This window comes from Pseudophryne corroboree, chromosome 1 (genome assembly GCF_028390025.1).
Source record: "Pseudophryne corroboree isolate aPseCor3 chromosome 1, aPseCor3.hap2, whole genome shotgun sequence".
Lineage (NCBI taxonomy): Eukaryota > Metazoa > Chordata > Amphibia > Anura > Myobatrachidae > Pseudophryne > Pseudophryne corroboree.
Window position 1 is genome coordinate 1,035,190,493 of NC_086444.1, and position 20,178 is coordinate 1,035,210,670.

At 44.1% G+C, this 20,178-nt stretch overlaps 1 protein-coding gene across 25 annotated transcripts in view; it reads right to left on the minus strand.

The window, feature by feature from the left end:
• The window catches only part of SORBS2 (sorbin and SH3 domain containing 2), a 532,357-nt gene that overhangs the window by 22,615 nt on the left and 489,564 nt on the right, over nucleotides 1-20,178 (minus strand). For 16 of the 25 annotated variants that reach the window (XM_063920786.1, XM_063920787.1, XM_063920776.1 and 13 more), the window contains 3 exons: nucleotides 18,386-18,568; nucleotides 10,105-10,212; nucleotides 6,126-6,172 (listed from right to left, as the gene is read on the minus strand). In XM_063920786.1, the coding sequence (XP_063776856.1) occupies nucleotides 6,126-6,172; nucleotides 10,105-10,212; nucleotides 18,386-18,568 (338 nt within the window). The remainder of the gene's footprint in view (nucleotides 1-6,125; nucleotides 6,173-10,104; nucleotides 10,213-18,385; nucleotides 18,569-20,178) is intronic. The other 9 variants (XM_063920781.1, XM_063920788.1, XM_063920794.1 and 6 more) reach the window with 5 other exon arrangements.

Sequence of the window (20,178 nt, forward strand, 5' to 3'; positions counted from 1 at the left end):
TTTACTCACCGGTAAATCTATTTCTCGTAGTCCGTAGTGGATGCTGGGCGCCCATCCCAAGTGCGGATTGTCTGCAATACTTGTTTATAGTTATTGCCTAACTAAAGGGTTATTTTTGAGCCATCTGTTGAGAGGCTCAGTTATATTTCATACTGTTAACTGGGTATAGTATCACGAGTTATACGGTGTGATTGGTGTGGCTGGTATGAGTCTTACCCGGGATTCAAAATCCTTCCTTATTTTGTCAGCTCTTCCGGGCACAGTATCCTAACTGAGGTCTGGAGGAGGGTCATAGTGGGAGGAGCCAGTGCACACCAGGTAGTCCTAAAGCTTTCTTTAGTTGTGCCCAGTCTCCTGCGGAGCCGCTATTCCCCATGGTCCTTACGGAGTCCCAGCATCCACTACGGACTACGAGAAATAGATTTACCGGTGAGTAAAATCTTATTTTTTAAATGGACTTAATTACCTACCGGTAAATCCTTTACTTGTAGTCCGTAGAGGATGCTGGAGTGCACATTAGTACCATGGGGTATATACAGGTCCACTAGGAGCCACTGGCACTTTAAGAGTTTGAGAGTGTGGGCTGGCTCCTCCCTCTATGCCCCTCCTACCAGACTCAGTCTAGAAACTGTGCCCGAGGAGACGGACATGAGAGAAGGATTTTACACAGATAGTGGCATGATTCACACCAGCTCACACATACAAGGCAAACCAAGCTAACCAGCATGAAAACTCAGCAACGGCTGAACAAGATTACTTAACCAAGTAACAAAACAGTACTTAACCAAGAACTAAGCTGTACTGAACCAAGAAACCACTGCAGGATCACGAAGCGCTGGCGGGCACCCAGAATCCTCTACGGACTACAAGAAAAGGATTTACCGGTAGGTAATTAAAATCCTATTTTTTCTTACGTCCTAGAGGATGCTGGGGTCAACATTAGTACCATGGGGATGTACCAAAGCTCCCAAAATGGGAGGGAGAGCGCGGAAGCTCCTGCAGAACTGATTGACCAAACTTCAGGTCCTCGGAGACTAAAGTGTCAAACTTGTAGAACTTAGCAAACGTGTTCGACCCAGACCAAATAGCCGCTCGGCAAAGCTGTAAAGCAGAGACACCCCGGGCAGCCGCCCAGGAAGAACCCACCTTACGAGTAGAATGGGTCTTAACAGATGTAGGACACAGCAATCCTGCCATAGGATACGCATGCTGGATAGTGAACCTGATCCAGCGAGAGATAGTCCGCTTAGAAGCAGGACACCCAAGTTTCTTGGGATCATACAGGACAAAGAGTCCGATTTTCTGTGACGAGCAGGCCTCTTCACATACATTTTCAAAGCGCTTACAACATCGAAGGACTTTGGTGAAATTGAGGAGTCAGTAGCAACTGGCACCACAATAGGTTGGTTGATATGAAATGCCGACACAACCTTCGGAAGGTTAGGGGCTTTTACAAGACAAAGCCTCCAACTCCGACACACGTCTAGCAGAAGCTAAGGTCAACAAAGTGACAGCCTTCAACGTGAGAAACTTGACCTCAACCTCCTGTAGAGGCTCGAACCAATCCGATTGGAGGAACTGCAACACCACGTTAAGAGCCCAGGGTGCCATAGGCGGCACAAAGGGAGGCTGCATGTGCAGAACCACTTTCAAAAAAGTCTGAACCTCAGGGAGGGAAGCCAACTGTTTCTGGAAGAAAATGGATAGGGCCGAAATCTGGACCTTTACGGATCCCAACCGCAGGCCCATATCCACACCTGCTTGCAGGAAGAGGAGAAAACGTCCCAGTTGAAACTCCACCGTAGGAAGCTTCTTGGATTCACACCAAGATAGATACTTTTTCCAAATGCGATGGTAAAGTTTAGACGTTACTCCTTTCCTAGCCTGTATCAGGGTAGGAATAACCTTGTTTGGAATGCCCTTCCGAGCTAAGATCTGGCATTCAACCTCCATGCCATCAAACGTAGCCACGGTAAGTCTTGATAAGAGAACGGCCCCTGCTGCAGCAGGCCCTCCCGAAGAGGAAGAGGCCTCGGCTCTTCCAGCAGTAGATCCAGAAGATCCAAGTACCAAACCCTTCTTGGCCAGTCCGGAGCAATGAAGATTGCATGAACTCCTGTTCTCCTTATGAGCTTTAGAATTCTTGGAATTAGTGGAAGTGGAGGAAACACGTACACCGATTTGAACACACACCGAGTTACCAGGGCGTCCACCGCCAACTGCCTGCAGGTCTCTTGACCTGGAGCAATACCTCCGAAGTTTTTCGTTGAGGCGGGAGGCAATCATGTCTATTTGAGGAGCCCCCCAAAGATTTGTCACCTCCCTGAACACCTCTGGATGGAGGCCCCACTCTCCTGGATAGAGATCTTGTCTGCTGAGGAAGTCTGCTTCCCAGTTGTCTACTCCTGGAATGAAGATCGCTGACAGCGCCACCGCGTGCTTTTCCGCCCAGAGGATGATTTTTGTTACCTCTGACATTGCACTCTGCTCTTCGTTCCGCCTTGTCGGTTTATTGTCCGACTGAACTTGAATGGCCTGATCTTTCAGAAGATGTGCCACTTGCAGAAGACCATTGTACACGGCTCTTAGTTCCAGAATGTTTATTAGAAGATCGGATTCCAGGCTTGACCACCTTCCTTGGAAGGTTTCCCCTTGAGTGACTGCGCCCCAGCCCCCGAGACTTGCATCCGTGGTTAAAGGGTCCAGTCCTGAATCCCGAACCTGCGGCCCTCCAGAAGGTGAGGCATTTGTAGCCACCAGAGGAGTGAAATCCTTGCTTTCGGCGTCAGACGTATCCTCAGGTGCATATGTAGATGAGAACCCGACCACTTGTCTAGGAGATCCAATTGGAAAGATCGAGCATGAAACCTTCCAAACTGCAGAGCCTCGTAAGAGCCAACCATCTTCCCCAGAAGACGAATGCACTGATGAATCGATACCCAGGCTTGCTTCAGGACATCCCGGGCCATTGATTGTATCACCAACGCTTTCTCCACTGGTAGAAACACCCTCTGCACTTCCGTGTCGAGGATCATCCCCAGGAAAGACAATCTCCACAACCATGGACCCTGAGCAGATGAGCCGTGAGAGCAATGGACTGCAATAGCTTCTCCCTGGATGATGCCTTTATCAGCAGATCGTCCAGGTATGGAATTATGTTCAATCCCTGTCTGCGGAGGAGAACCATCATCTCTGTCATCACCTTGGTGAACACCCTCTGTGCCATGGAGGGACCGAATGGCAGTACCTGAAACTTATAGTGACTGTCTAACAGTTCAAATCTGAGATAAGCCTGGTGCGGAGGCCAAACTGGAATGTGGAGATACGCATCCTTGATATCTAAGGATACCAGAAACTCCTCTTCCACCAGACCTGAGATCACCGATCTCAGAGATTCCATTTTGAATTTGAACTCCCTTAGATAAGGGTTTAACGATTTCAAGTTCAAAATTGGTCTAACCGAACCATCCGGTTTCAGTACCACAAATAGGTTTGAAGAGTAACCCACGTTGTGCATATGAGGTGGAACTGGGGCAATGACCTCTGGCCTTTCCAATTTCTGGGTAGCTTCCAGTAGGACAGTTCTGTCTGCCAGTAAAGCTGGCAAGCCTGATTTGAAGAATCGGTGAGGTGGGGTTTCTTGAAACTCCAATCTGTACCCCTGGGACACAATATCCTGTACCCAGGGATCCAGGCCAGACGACACCCAGACGTTGCTGAAACGTCTGAGTCTCGACCCCACCAGCCCGTCCTCCAGGCTGCGTGGTCCACCGTCATGCTGAGGATTTTGAGATACCAGAAGCAGGCTTCTGGTCCTGGGAGCCTGCGGGTGCAGGCTTTTTGGTTTTTGCCCGCCCATCTCTAAAGAAGGTGGTAGGAGGCTTGGACTTTTTTGTCTTAGCGGTCCGAAAGGACTGCGATGCCGATGAAGAAAAAGGTTTCTTCGTAGAAGGTGTAGCTGAGGGAAGAAAAGGTGACTTACCCGCGGTTTCCGTGGAAATCCACGCATCTAATGCTTCCCCAAATAGAGCCTGACCTGTGAAGGGTAGGTTCTCCACAGTTATCCTGGATTCCGCGTCTGCAGACTATTGGCATAGCCAGAGTCCCTTGCGAGCCGAGACAGACATGGAAGATATCCTTGCAGTCAGCGTACCCAGGTTCTTCATGGATTCCACCACGAATCCCACAGAATCCTGTATGTTACGTAAAAATAATTCAATGTCACTTCTTTCCAGTGAATCCAAATCCTCTAGTAATGTGCCTGACCACTTTACTATTGCTTTAGAGATCCATGCGCAGGCAATTGTAGGCCTCAACGCCACCCCTGAAGCAGTGTATATGGATTTGAGCGTAGTGTCAATCTTATGATCTGCCGGTTCTTTTAACGCTGTAGATCCAGGGACAGGTAAAACCACCTTTTTCGACAGTCTGGAAACAGACGCGTCAACTATGGGTGAGTTTTCCCATTTTTCCTATCTTCCTCAGGGAAGGGAAAAGCAACCAGAACCCTTTTTGGGATCTGGAATTTTTTTTCCGGGTTTTCACAGGATTTTTCAAATAAAGCGTTTAATTCTTTTGATGCAGGGTAGGTTAGCGAGGCTTTCTTACTGTCTGTGAAGTAAGCCTCCTCAACCTGCTCAGGTGTTGTGTCAGTAATATTTAACACATCTCTAATGGCCTCAATCATTAGCTGCACCCCTTTTGCAAGGGATGCCACCCCCCTCAGCACATCACTGTCTGCCGTGTCAGAGTTGGTATCCGTGTAATCTTGCATAATCTGGGCAAGTGCACGTTTCTGTGGGTATATGTTAAGAGATTTTGAAGGAATAGGGACAGAACCTGACCAAACTGTCATAGATTTCTTTAAAACCCGAGTTTCAGTCTCAGTATGGGCTACCCTAGTAGAGATCTGAGAGATTATACCCTTAATAGAGGTTAACCACTCAGGCTCAGCAATAGGGATCTGAGATAAGACATTACATTCCTGTGCACATGGAATGGATTCCTCCTGAGAGTAAATGTCCTCTGCCGCATAAGACACAGAGTCCCTAGACATGGCTATGTGAGACAACAAATACCCACACACACACACAGGGAAATGTCAGACACAGTTTTTCCCAAAGCCTACCACAGAGAAACACAGAGATTGGAGCCAACCCACACACAGCGCTTTCCTAGGTAGGTATAATACCACTACCTGGCGCTTACTGTGTACCTTAATAGACTACACAGTATTTACACAGCTCACCCCCTTCTACAACCCCCTGGTCCTGCACAGGATAGCTGGAGTTGCTTGGAGGGACAGCTCTCCCTGTCAACATCTCTGTAGAGGATCTGCGGGCAGGAAAATGCTGCTGGGACCGCTCTGAGGTGAAGCTCCGCCCTCTTAACATAGCGCTGCTTCCCGCTTTCAGTTTTTTATACTGGCCTGAGGATTGTTGCTGGCAGTGTAACCAAGGTCCCTGACAGGCTTGCGACCAGTGTAGGGTATAGGCGCTGACGCTGACTCAGGATGCCCCTCACAGCGCCGCATTATGTACCGCTGAGCCTCCGGAGCGCAGTTAATACTGCACTCCTACCCTGTTGCCGCCATCTTAACACTGGCTCCCCGCTTGCCAGGGGGGCCGGTGACTCACTCGCCACTGGAATCTTCTGGCTCTGCTGCGGGAGTGAGTGGTCACCTGGGGCAGCTAACGATCATCACCCTCAGAACCTCAGTGTCCTGTCAGCGGAGATAGTGGCTCAGACCCCACATGGCGGACACTACTCCCCCCCCTTAGTCCCACGAAGCAGGGAGGCTGTTGCCAGCAGCCTCCCTGTTCCTAAATAACTCTTGAAAAAAAATAAAACTAAAGAAGCTCTAGGAGCTCCCCTAGATGTGAACGGCTCCTCCGGGCACATTTTCTAAACTGAGTCTGGTAGGAGGGGCATAGAGGGACGAGACAGCCGACACTCTCCAACTCTTAAAGTGCCAGTGGCTCCTAGTGGACCCGTCTATACCCCATGGTACTAATGTGGACCACAGCATCCTCTAGGATGTAAGAGAAAAAAATAATAATTCAACTGCATTAAAAAAGAACATAAAAAATATTTCACATTCCATGTAATAAAAGAGGTAAACTTACGGTTCCCCCATAGTTTGGATGGTTTCATGGGTGAATACAGCTCGCTGCTGGGGAGACATAAATTTCTCGTTAGTATAATCTTAAATAGGGGAAAAACAAGCAACATCAAACTCTCCTACATTGGTTAGTCCATCAACATGGATCACTGCAGAGTAACAATACGCAAACAGTATGCAGGCAGAAGGTGATAACAACCATCTCTCATGAATATACCTCCGAAGAGTTGACAAAGAAGCAGCAGCTGCTGACTGTATATATATATATATATATATATATATATATATATATATACACATACACATACACATCTTCTGGTGACTGCATATTCTATTTTCAGTGTCCTGACCAAATTGAGGTACGATATTGTCTTAGGGGGTGTGAGAGCAGTGGCTCTGTACAGGATGTATGCAAAACCATTATGCTGCTGATTGCATTAGATGATACTGCTTCTAGGTGAAGACCCTCCTTGTCCGTGAAAGGATGCACTTGGCTGGAGCATTGCTGCTGAGACTAACCTGAAGAATGATCAGCCCAAGCATTGTTTTCCATGCCCTAAGCTGCATCAGAGACTGAGCATTGTAATAGAATCTGCTCATCCACTTCCATAATGTGAACATTGCATAAGCACAGAGATAGTTACAGATGATCTATAGCATTGTTATCACCCACTACATAAACAGTTAAAAGGCAGCTATGATAAAACATGTCGACTTTAACCTGCGCTACTCATCCTGGATGAATGAAGTTACAGAATGATAATGTCCACGCTGAATCCTCCTCTAGCTTCCGGCTGGAGGAGAGACGTGATTATACCAGTGTCACCTGCAGACACCTGCTGTCACTTGTACTTTACATATTTTATTTTAGCTGCCTTTATATCAGCAACATGTTGTACTATCTGCAGATTTATGATATGGAAGAGCACTATTGCATACAAATGACCACAGTAAATCATACATACAAATGACCACAGTAAATCATACACAAAAAATATACATCTGTTTGCAGTTTTAACAGCAATATCAAGTAAATATATATAAAGCACTCACATATACAAATACAGATCATTTTACTACAGATATGGAGACATAATTACACATACAGTAAGCGTGTTATTTTCCCCAGAAACAAAACAGCACGGACAGATTTTCCCCATTGTGTCAAACAGCGATACAACATGTATGCAGACTGAAGCCGAGCACTATTCTACATATACATTCCACTGTTCAGTATATAAATACAAACATATACATTATCCACACATCATGCTGCTCACGCTAGTGTAGCTCTTGTCAGCTTAAATCATCTGTCGCATATGAATTCATCTCACTCGTCTTATTATTTAGCCAGACTAACACCCCTATATTACACGGGTGTGGAACTCAATGTCGACACCCATTGGTCAACAGTGGGTAGGCCGACATTAGAAATAGGTTAACACAGACATATGGTTGACATGAACAAGGTCAACAAGAAAAAAGGACGACATTAGTTTTTTTATGTTTCTTTGGTGTCATTTTCTCCGTCAAGTGACCGGGAACCCCAATTAGTGCACCGCGTCCCCTTGCATGCGGGCTAGTTACCGTTCCAAATCGTAGTCCACGTGGATCGCAAAGTATGAAAAAGTTAAATACTCATGTCAACCTTTTTTCATGTCGACCTATCCACTGTTGACCTAAATCGTGTCAACCTAGAGTCCAGATACCATATTACACCATAGCCACACTACCCGGTTTTCACCGGATGACAAACTTTTTGCCATCCGGCAGGGTCTTTCACACACCACGGCTTTGAGCCGCGCATGTGCAGCAGCGGTGGCTAAAAAAAAACATTGTGTGTCAAAGCTTCCATTCACACACATGGTTCTCTGCCTACAAAGGCAGCCGGACCGTCCAGTGGATATTTCCGACCGGGGCCGTGCCATGTGAAAGGAGCAGCGTGTTTTCATATATCACTGATAACACTGCAAAGCAAAAAGCCGATCAGGTTTTTGCCAGCCGGTGAAAACCAGCTAGTGTGAAACAGCCCATAGTTAGCAGGAGAGACAAGCTGCAGCCTCCCAGTGACGTCTGGTACGTGTGCTGAATGATACTGTATGCTATAATGAAGGCAAAATATTACCATACTAAAGCAAACAGTCCTCATACACGGGCAAGGTGGGTATTTGCTAGGTGCTGAAACCCTAAGAATAGTGAGTGAAACATGCAAGTCTAGTACAGGTACTGGCCACAAGGGACGAGAGTCGCGGTGCCGGCAATGGCGTGGAAACGACCTTGCAAGTATAACTTGATCCTTTCATGGGTAATTCAACGGATGTCAAAGTTTGACCATTTACACAATGTAGGGAAAGATTTTGCGTTCAACCCATACAACAATATTAAAACAATATTAGGCTGCCAAGGCTTGCTGCGGTGACTTTCTTAATTGAAATCTCAGGCAGAGAGACCAGTTTAATATTTGCTTGTTTTATAGTGGCAGTAATAACTTGTAATTCACATCGGGGGTTCTTCAGAGATGGTCGCAGATCTTGCTTCCCACAGTAACAGCTGCGTCCATCTTCTCACATGCTGGGGGTCGCCCAGCACAGGATAAGCCCGCCCAGCATGTGTGGCACTGCCTTCCAATGCGTTCGCAATTTAATAGCGGATGCATTGATTTAAGGTCAATCTCTGACTATGCTGTCAGGCGGTCTGCCATCATTTTTTTATCCGAACGGCTGCGTGTGAATTCACGCAGCTGCCCTGAAAACGCTCAGGACACGCTGTTGCTTTGGTCGCCACTGTTGATAACCTTGCGGCAGCTTCCTTCCAGGAATCAGCTGCAAGGAGAAGGGTCGCGCATGCGCACTGCGGCCGGTGCGCAGACAATGGGGGTGATTTTGAGTTTGTTCGCTAGCTGCTTTTAGCAGCATTGCACACGCTAAGCCGCCGCCTACTGGGAGTGTATCTTAGCATAGCAGAATTGCGAACGAAAGCTTCGCTAATTTTCTCGTAACGATTACCCCGCAGTTTCTGAGTAGCTCCAGACTTACTCAGCCATTGCGACCAGCTCAGTCCTTTTCGTTCCTTTGACGTCACAAACACACCCAGCGTTCGCCCAGCCACTCCCCCGTTTATCCAGCCACTCCTGCGTTTTGGAACTCGAACACCTGCGTTTTTCCGCACACACCCATAAAACGTCCAGTTTCCGCCCAGAAACACCCACTTCCTGTCAATCACACTACGATCACCACAGCGATGAAAAAGCTTCGTTATGCCGTGAGTAAAATACCTAACTTTTGTGCAAAATAACTAAGCGCATGCGCTCTGCGAACATTGCGCATGCGCAGTTAGCGGATAATCGCAGTATAGCAAAAATCGGCAACGAGCGAACAACTCGGAATCACCCCCAATATGCACACGGCTGCTGCATACAGATGCAGAGAATGAAAGAGCACAAATTATGATTAAAACAAAGATTATTGATACAGTGACACCATGCAGAATGATAAGCACACATATAAAAGATATGGAGATGAGACATCTGTGTTACATATACTGCGAGAGTAAAAAATATATGTATATATTGTAGATGCAACTTCACATTTTTATCATCAGGCTAATTCATCACCATACTCCTAAATGCATACCTCCCAACATTAGTGCCCCGTGATTTGGGACTCTGTACATGCCTGCGGATGAAAAGGGTGTGGCGTCTCATGGAAAAGGGGGCGGGGTCTAACTTCACCTTTGTTCGCATCACTATAGGGGTGTGCCAATTCCTCTCCAATTGCTATGCAGAGCAGCAGTGTTGCTCCTCCCCACTGTGGGACATTGTATCCCGTAGGTGGGACAGCTGGGAGGTATGCCAAATACCTTTTATCACATAATGGAGAATAAAGAGAAACCATTGAGGGCAGTATGCGGGCACTGTCACATTTTGCAGCTTAATAAAGGTTCAAGAAAAAATACATTGACAAAGTGGATGTCAGGTACTCTACCCTTTGTGTGGTTTTGGGGCTTTTCACAGGTGAGCTGCAGGCTTTCCTAGACATCACAGGACTACGAGGAGGCTTACCAACAACTATCAGGTCACTTTTATAAACAGACTGGAAAAACCATAAGAAGTGAATTCATTTCAAAATGTAACAAATCTCATTCTAATCTTGGTCACAACCAGAACATGCAAATGTCTACACACAGCACTTATCATCATATGGAATAAAAGAACAGAAAATGCACAGCATTCATAGAGCTTAAATAAATCAATCAGTCACGGACAGTATATTATTGTAAATGGCAACACGATCAATGCATTATTCTGTAGTGGACCTTTTATTAGCTACACATGCAGGGGTTTCATGCAGAGTTGGATGTAAATATATTTTATGGGGATTTTTTGTTGTTGCAAAATGTAACTTTTCGGACTGTGTAAGTGCAAGAAAACAGTGCACATATTTCCTGGCTATGCCACTCTGTACTTAGAGAGGCGGTCTGGGGATACGAAGGGGCAGGCTGTAGTAGCCTGAAAGCAGTAAGGGTGTGGTCACACACCTGATGACCAAGTCATAGTAGATAATGCCACAGATATGTCTTAGGAGGCGCATCCATAGATCTGTACTGATGATGATAATCACAACATGGATGATGCATAAACTGTTGAAAAAATAATAGTGTGTGTGTGTGTGTGTGTGTGGTCTATGCTACCTTGAGGAAGTCCCCAGACGTAACAGAGGAATAAAATGCATTGGGATGATCCTGTGCCACCTCAATTGTAGAAGCAGAGAAACGTACTCTATTTTAATATTGTAAGAGTCCACTTTATGGTTTTATACTACACATCTGGAGGCTGTTATTATTTTCTCCTTTCATGTATATACCCCTGCCAGTGCATCCACTCTAAAACCAGTGTTATGCACAAGAGCACTTTTTACTGACATTTTATCAGAATTACACTATAGGGTGGGATGTAATGGAGTCAGATCTCTGGACGTGCGGGATGCCGGCAGATTGCAGATGTTTTTTTAAAGGGGCAATCATTTACGAGGCACAGTTTTACCTTGTAAATGTCGAAGATGGGCCATCATCCCGCACGTCTGGTGATCTCGGACTTCATTATATCCCACCCTATAGTGTAGATTTTTCCCTCCTTCATGGTCCATGTAATAATATCTACCCATGACAGACTGAAGATCTAAGGGAGGGAAATTACTTTGGAAGCACAGAACTCAGAAGGACTCACATTATTTGGTAAATTATTATTTTTTTATCATACTTAAGCTTAAGGTACAACTTTGTACCTGAACACTGAGGAGTGTGACTTGGACAGCACTTTATATATACAAGACATTTTTTTTTTTTACATTTGTGCTTGGGACTTTTCATTTTAATCTATATTTTGGATCGTTAATATATTTACTTTTTTTGGACTACATATACTAACTATATATACATATAGAGAGAGAGAGAGAGAGATAGATATAGATATAGATATATAGATACACACACACATACAGTGCGTGCGTGCGTGCGTTAGGAATAAAAGTGGCATGCACTCCCTACTAAAAGTGCACCAAGCATTAGTGTTAGCAGCAATCGCAGGGACAACAGGCGTGGGTCTCTCACTGAAATGCTGCTACCCTACCAGAACTAGTATACACATTTTGTACAAATAAAGCTCAATACTGCACACGCAGGCAATTGCTGGCCTAAACCAATATTAAGAATATGGTTTCCTAGTGAGTACTGCAAGTTGGGGCCGTGCCCACTATTGACAGAAATTGGCAAAAATAAATAACTCCAGGATGAAATGTGTGTAAAACTGGAGCAGCAATGTGAGCTTTCAGATGAGCAGGGTTTGTCAGTTGTTATTGCTGTGGAGTGGAGAATACCAGCTGAGGGTCAGCATGCCTCTAGCACTGATACCCATAAAGCACTGTTATTTTGTGCAGCAGCCAATGCCCTGACATTTGGAATCAGAATGACTCACAGGGACATAGTGATACTAGAACTAGTACATTTCTATGTGTCAGAGGACATCAAAAATATCCACTAACTTTTGACAAGCCTATCAAGTACTGTGGGACTTTGCGTTCTTGATTCTTCGTATAAGTGTCACAAACGTGGTTCATTTAGGGATTTGACTTCTTAATTTTTACTACTATCCCCCTTGCACCGGAATACAGTAACAGATCATATCTTCTTTATGAAAAACTCACAGAGAAACTTGCTGCCTCTCAGTATTAATGATGGTTAAACAACCCTGAGACGTAGTGGAGGTAGCTCTGGTTCTGCTGTGTGTCTAGATTTCCACCAAAGGGTAACATGGTGGTGTCTGTGCAGAGGAGAGAGTGATCTGCTATGTATGGGCTAGGCACATAGTGGTGCATGCAACTGCAAGATATCATTTTGGAGACAGATTATGCATGATGGAGTATGACCCATAATAAACGCTCTCAATGGGCCTGATTCAGAAGTGCATGCAGACCATGTGCGGCTGTGATTTGTCAGGGATTCTCAAGTGCAAATGCCTGTGTAAGCATTCCCTTTGTGCGCTGGTGATCAGATGACCACCATTGACTCCTTGAGCAGCCCCTATCTGGCGCAGTCTCCCTTTTAACTTTCTTAAAATATGGCCAATGTGGCTGCGGTGCTGAAACCCATCCATGTCACTCCCATAACACCTCCTCTTTTTGTGTAGACTTTAGTCTACCTCCCAGTCCCACCTATGGATCGTTCTAGTCATCTCAGGTAATAGTGATGTACACAAATGCATACACACTCACACACCCACCCTAGTTAGTGTGTACTCAGCGGGAGGGGGGGTTCTTAGACTTTGTGCACATGCCCAGTAGCAAATAAACGCTCCACTGCACAATTACCACCCCTGAATCAGGCCCAGTGTCTCCCTGGTCTGAAGCAATCCATATATAAGGCCAAACTGTGCAGTATTCTATGGTAGAGTTTAATAAGTGAATGGAGGGGGATGTTCAAAGGGGAATATTTACATCTTTGTACAGTTTTCCAACCCCCGCACACCTGGGTGCATTTCTCACTGAGGAATTTCCCAAGTAGCTGTGCATCTTATGGTATACTGAGTCGACAATTATGGTCACAATAGTGTAACACAAAGGCACTTTTTTGTGATTTATAAATGACCTCTTAATGTATACTGCAACTAATTACACTGTTCCTCATACATAGAAGTGTGTACTTGAATGCTGAATCACTTCAATGAACATTTGTTATATTTATTTAATTTTGATGTATTCATAGTGTGTTTTGCATTTACATATAGAGGAATATGACTATTCAGTATGTTGACATACATGCAAAGGCCAGTTTTGTGATTTTTGGGGTTATTCAGGTCACATTGCTAAGCGCTGCGACCGCAATAACCCTGTTGGTGGCACTACTGCGGCTGCAGGGGGTCATCCACAGTTGCTGCGACCGCAATTAAATTGCGGTCGCAGCTCCTGGACAGGCTATTATGTATGCTGGGCGGCCTTGCCCTGCGATGGGCGGCCCCCAGCATGAGAAAGAAAAGATTGCAGATTCTGCTTTTTAGCCACTTAGATCACAGGAGCACAGATCATACACACTAACATCAGTATAAAACACACTAGCCTATTCTAGAGACTCCACCAGGAGATTCAGGAAGAGACATCAAAGGTGGTAAGCGTAGTGTGTGGAGTGTGTTGTGGTGATTGGCAGCATCTCACTACGGTGGTGCAGCTTTAGGTCTTCAAGTGTCAAAAATATCAGAGATATAGGGGAGGCATTTAAATGCCAGTAATGCTACCCATCTCGTACCCTTTGTCCAGCTGGTCGATTGCCAGATTCACACAAAAGTGCTCGCTATTCTATGGGGCAGCCATTACTTTTCTTTGCAATCAGCACGTCTATTGTCGCGCTGCTTCTGTCAAGCAAACGTATTTGCCTGGAATTGAATTCCCCCATAGTTTTGGTGACTAAGGGGAGAATTCAATTAGCCACTGTTATTTACTATGGGCTAACTCACCCCGAGGGCGAAAAGAAAACCCTGATAAATAGCCTGTTAGCGGATGCCCGAACCTAGGAATTTAAATGAAACAAATCTTTCTATTACAGTGCTACCTCTATAACAGGTACCTATTTGTTATACACTGTCTGTATACAGCATGTAGCAAATTAAACAGTACAGTGGGGCAGATGTATTAACCTGGAGAAGGTATAAGGAAGTGATAAATCAGTGATACGTGCAAGGTGATAAACACACCAGCCAATCAACTCCTAACTGTTAATTTACATATTGGAGCTAATTGGCTGGTGCGTTTATCACCTTGCATTTGGTACAGGTGTTGCTTGCAATTAACAAAGAAAATCTGTCACAAAAGTGGTAGATCGTCTTTAATATTGCATCATGCTGTTCAGGAAACTATTAGCCGGTCAATGTTACATAGCCGCCTGTTTTCAGTTAGCTGCCATGAGAATTGGTCTTGTACCAGAACCACACAATATATTCATAGCTTTTTGTTTAAATCCCTTGGTGAGTAATGTCTTAATTTAGAATCACTAAGTCTTGCTAATGGAATCTGAGGCCATTGTTATTATTAAGGCATTGATTTTATTAGGCTGCTTTATTGCCAGTTAATGGAAAGTCTTTGCAGGCAGGGAACAGTGTCTCTACTCTACTCTACTATATTAACCGCGTGACAAGAAATTCTCTGGGAAAACTATGGAGATAAGTTAGTGTTACTTACAGTATACCATGTTCACTTTGTGAAAGCAGACTCACTTTTCCAGCTATGAAACTATGTTTGTGATATAGCTATTGTACAGCAGATACAAGTTGTGTGGTATGTTTGTGATATAGCTATTTGTACAGCAGATACAAGTTGTGTGGTATGTTTGTGATATAGCTATTTGTACAGCAGATACAAGTTGTGTGGTATGTTTGTGATATAGCTATTGTACAGCAGATACAAGTTGTGTGGTATGTTTGTGATATAGCTATTGTACAGCAGATACAAGTTGTGTGGTATGTTTGTGATATAGCTATTTGTACAGCAGATACAAGTTGTGTGGTATGTTTGTGATATAGCTATTGTACAGCAGATACAAGTTGTGTGGTATGTTTGTGATATAGCTATTGTACAGCAGATACAAGTTGTGTGGTATGTTTGTGATATAGCTAGTGTACAGCAGATACAAGTTGTGTGGTATGTTTGTGATATAGCTATTGTACAGCAGATACAAGTTGTGTGGTATGTTTGTGATATAGCTATTGTACAGCAGATACAAGTTGTGTGGTATGTTTGTGATATAGCTATTGTACAGCAGATACAAGTTGTGTGGTATGTTTGTGATATAGCTAGTGTACAGCAGATACAAGTTGTGTGGTATGTTTGTGATATAGCTAGTGTACAGCAGATACAAGTTGTGTGGTATGTTTGTGATATAGCTATTGTACAGCAGATACAAGTTGTGTGGTATGTTTGTTATATAGCTATTGTACAGCAGATACAAGTTGTGTGGTATGTTTGTGATATAGCTATTGTACAGCAGATACAAGTTGTGTGGTATGTTTGTGATATAGCTATTGTACAGCAGATACAAGTTGTGTGGTATGTTTGTTATATAGCTATTGTACAGCAGATACAAGTTGTGTGGTATGTTTGTGATATAGCTATTGTACAGCAGATACAAGTTGTGTGGTATGTTTGTGATATAGCTATTGTACAGCAGATACAAGTTGTGTGGTATGTTTGTGATATAGCTATTGTACAGCAGATACAAGTTGTGTGGTATGTTTGTGATATAGCTATTGTACAGCAGATACAAGTTGTGTGGTCCTTTTTAAGACTATGGTAACTAAACGTACAACAGCTGCCATTAGCCTAAAGTGTGATGATGGGTTTATTTGTAGTTACTGAGAGCCCTGCAACAGCTGATGCTCCGTCATGCAGAACATAAACAGGAGAATGACAGTCTGTAGAGGAATGAAGTCACCACTGCCTGTGCCGCTGCTGACACACTGCTAGCCTGAACACATACTAATAGTCTAATCATATAAATGATGAATTGGCTCATGTACAGTTACACTGCATTTAGTAAAAAAAAAATCATATGTAAAATGTGCCTGGAAAAAAAAAAAAAGACGCGTTTTACATAATGGTTCTGATTCTGAGGTAGACACTACTGAATCTGCACTTGGGTTGGTCTGTGGAGTCACGCCAGCGTTAATATGTGAATGCTAGTTTCAGCATTCCCCCGGTGCAGATACCTATGCCGGAATGTGCAATCCCTGAGACACCAACTTCGCACCGTGTGCAGTAGGAGTGTCGGTAGTGCCAGACAGTCCCCGATTGGTGCACCCTCGTGTCCTTCATTGACAGATGCACCTGCCTATGGCAGGAGCAGTATCTCCATCTGAACATGGCTTCTGTGGAAGCGGCTCTTAGAACACAGATTGCTAGCACTGACACAACTGCAACTTCACATTACATGACAGCGTCCACTACTGAATCAGGCCCAGTGTGCTAAGTCGGGTGCATCTAAATATGATTCCGGCTCTGCAAGTGTAACACAGAGGCCATGTGTAAGCATGGAGAAAACAGTGGTCTAAGCGTCAGGTTTACACCACGATAAAATAGAAGTATCTATGCTTGGTGTACTCCAGGAGACTTGGATTGACAGTTGGTAGCAAATGCAGTACTCAACTTGTACACTCTAATACTGTAATGAAGTGTTATATTCATTAGTTAGTATAATATCTGGATAGTGCTATTAATAATTAAAACAAATATGAATTTACCATGTAAAATACAATTAAATGCAAATGCAAAATAAAAGTATTAAGTTCAATAAAATGCAAACATCCGTTCCATCCATTAAAAAAGTAAGTGGTAATCTGCTTTCCAATCACGGACCAAATGCAAATATATATTAGATAATATTAATAGACTGCGGCAGCTACACTAATAATATGTACACTATACGTGAGAGGGATCAGTGTTAGAACTAGACCAATAAACTGCATGTTTTATCTGAATAAGTGTCCTGGATTCAGCTGGCATTGAGATGCAATAATACACAGGGCGATACGGATAATGTAATGGTTAGCATTACTGCCTCACAGCACTGAGCTCATGGGTTCCATTTCCACCTTGGCCCTAACTCTGTGGAGTTTGTATATTCTCCCCGTACTTGCGTGGGTTTCCTCCGGGTACTCCGGTTTCTTCCCACAATCCAAAAATATACTGGTAGGTTAACTGGTTCCCAACAAAAATTAACCCTAGCATGAATGTGTGTGCGTGTACATGTGGTAGGGAATATAGATTGTAAGCTCCACTGGAGCAGGGACTGATGTGAATAGTCAAATATTCTCTGTAAAGCGCTGCGGAATATGTGTGCGCTATATAAATAACTGGTAATAAATAATAATAATACATAGCGACAGAGGCTTAGACCAATAGGAGGTGATTCAGTTGGTAAGGCGGTTAAAAGCATTGCTCATTTTTTCTTGATACTCATAGGGGTGCAAGAAACATTAAGCATTACAGTACTTATCGTAAAACTCAGATCTGTGCGCAGCTGCACATCACATAACCCTCCAACATTAGCTCACAGCTCATTGTATCCTCCATGGGGTCTACAACTGCTTCATTTGTAAGATAAATAATTGTCTACATCACTGACAGAGGCAACCATCAGCTTCTTGCCTGTGATGTCACCAGTAAGCGGCTGGGAGCGCAGCATTAAGCTATGATATCAAAGCCTGATGCCACACCCCCAAGAGGAGGACATGCTGTCCTCACAAGGTAAGATCTATGGAGGGGACACAAGGCAGCACCAACATATGGGAGACTGGGGGGAGGATGTTAGAACATACTGTATGGGAGACTGTGGGGGGAGGATGGCATCTAGGCTACAAAAGTGCTATTTACATCACATTAAAATTGCCTTCATGTTAGAATCTGTCTGTTTCATTTATTCTACCAATTAATGGGATAGACGCTATTCTCTCGTCAGATCAAACAATAGAAGTGTTTTTGCTGCTCATATCTGTAATGTATGTATCAGTATATACTGTACTATACACCCTGTTTGGCTCTGAACACAATGAGTACTGACATTTTTGTCATTTAATTAACTAAAGTACTACATTTGTGAATTAATACTCTCACACCATTGTTAGAAGACATCATCGCACCAGCCATCAGTAAATGATTAGACTTGGACACAAGCTTTGTTTAGCAATGGAAAACAAATGTCTGAAAACCACGTGCAGGATGGTGTTACCTTCAGTCGCGGAGATTGTGTCTCCTGTCTGGATGGGAATTTGGTTAGAGGACAGAAGTGTGATACAGTGGACTGACATGGTGGAGGTGAAGACGTGTGTTCAGCATGAAATGGACGACTAGAAGAAAGTTGGGGAGAAAAAGGTGCAGGAAACCTTTGCTCTCCAGCAGAAATGGAGGGTCTCTTCAACATTTAGGGAAAGAAAAATTAATGGAAAAAAAAAATATATCAAATCAAAACACAGTGCCCTAAATTTTGCCTACTTTCTGTCACGGGCAAAGTTCCTATGTAGTATACCAAGAGTCTACAGTATGCATCAAAAAATATACTACAGTATGTGTGTTATCTGGTGAAATCCGATAACATTGGTGGCTGGCTGTGAGGACTCATTGCTGCCAGTCCCTGCAAGTGTGTCAGGACAGATAAGTGCTGGCCATATACTGAAGAGAGCTTTTTCCTGGCATCTGCTGCATACTGTACATATTCCAAATTGGTTCCTAGCACTGTCAAAAAAAGCAGTAGGATACTTATCTTAAGGAAACTATATTTAAAACAAGGAAAAATTTATATATATATATATATATATATATATATAGGAATCCAATAGAAGCGGCACTCAACGGGTCTTTAGTGTGAAAAGAGTAAATCAACGGCGGAGTGACGCCTGGAGTGACGCCTGGCAGAGGTTAACGTTTCAGTTTAATACATAAACTTTCGTCAGAACCTGGTTCTGACGAAAGTTTATGTATTAAACTGAAACGTTAACACCTCTGCCAGGCGTCACTCTGCCGTTGATTTACTCTTTTCACACTAAAGACCCGTTGAGTGCCGCTTCTATTGGATTCCTACATTGTCTGCTGCAACACAGATTATTGCAGGCACCCGGGCAAATACAGCAGAGGATCCAGAGTGCCAGCTTTGTTTCCTTATATATATATATATATATATATATATATATATCTCAACTATTTCTGTAGTATTTTTTTATTCACTATACTTTGAATTTCAATGTTCAGCCTCAGGGCCGGATTGTAGGGTGCGGCACACTACCATAAATATTTCCCCAACCTGGCCGGCTCCCGGCAGTGTTACAGGGTATTACATTAAGTCTGCTTTTGGGAGCTGGTTCCACTGCCTGGCAGCAGCACAGATATGATGTAATATGGCTGCGACTCTGCCAGTCAGTGATCGCTGATGCACACACCAAAGCTGCTGAGTGACAGCCAGCACAACAGGGTCTCCAGGACCAGCAGGCACCCCCTGGTCACAAAAGAGCCAGAAGCCAACCGTCACTAAGCCGCACTTAAAACATCAGCCACTTACACTGAAAGTGGGTCTGTAGAGCGGCAATGCTGGGAGATAGCATTCGCACACCACACTGCCAGATACACCAGTGGCTTATCTACATTTTAGCACTGCTGAAATCCAGCCAAACAGGGTTCTTGTGACCAGTGCTGAGTCCTGGTCACAGTAAAGCCAGAAGCCGGCCGGGACCAAGCTACACTCTATCAAGGTAAGGGCCCTGGGGCATACAAATAATGGCGGCGAAAGGAAGAAGGCGCATTGTCAATTTTATTGGTGGGGGTCCCCATACCTTAGTTGCCTCAGGGCCCCCACAAGCCTTAATCCGGCCCTGTTCAGCCTTGAGGGCTTTAGATCCAACAGTGGAAGAAAAGATCTTGGCAGTTTAGTACTGATTAAAGCACAACTGAATACAAATAATAGTCATTAAATTGTACTGTTAGCTATGTAGATGCCTTTACATGTGTGCCTAGGGTAAAAACAAACTTCCT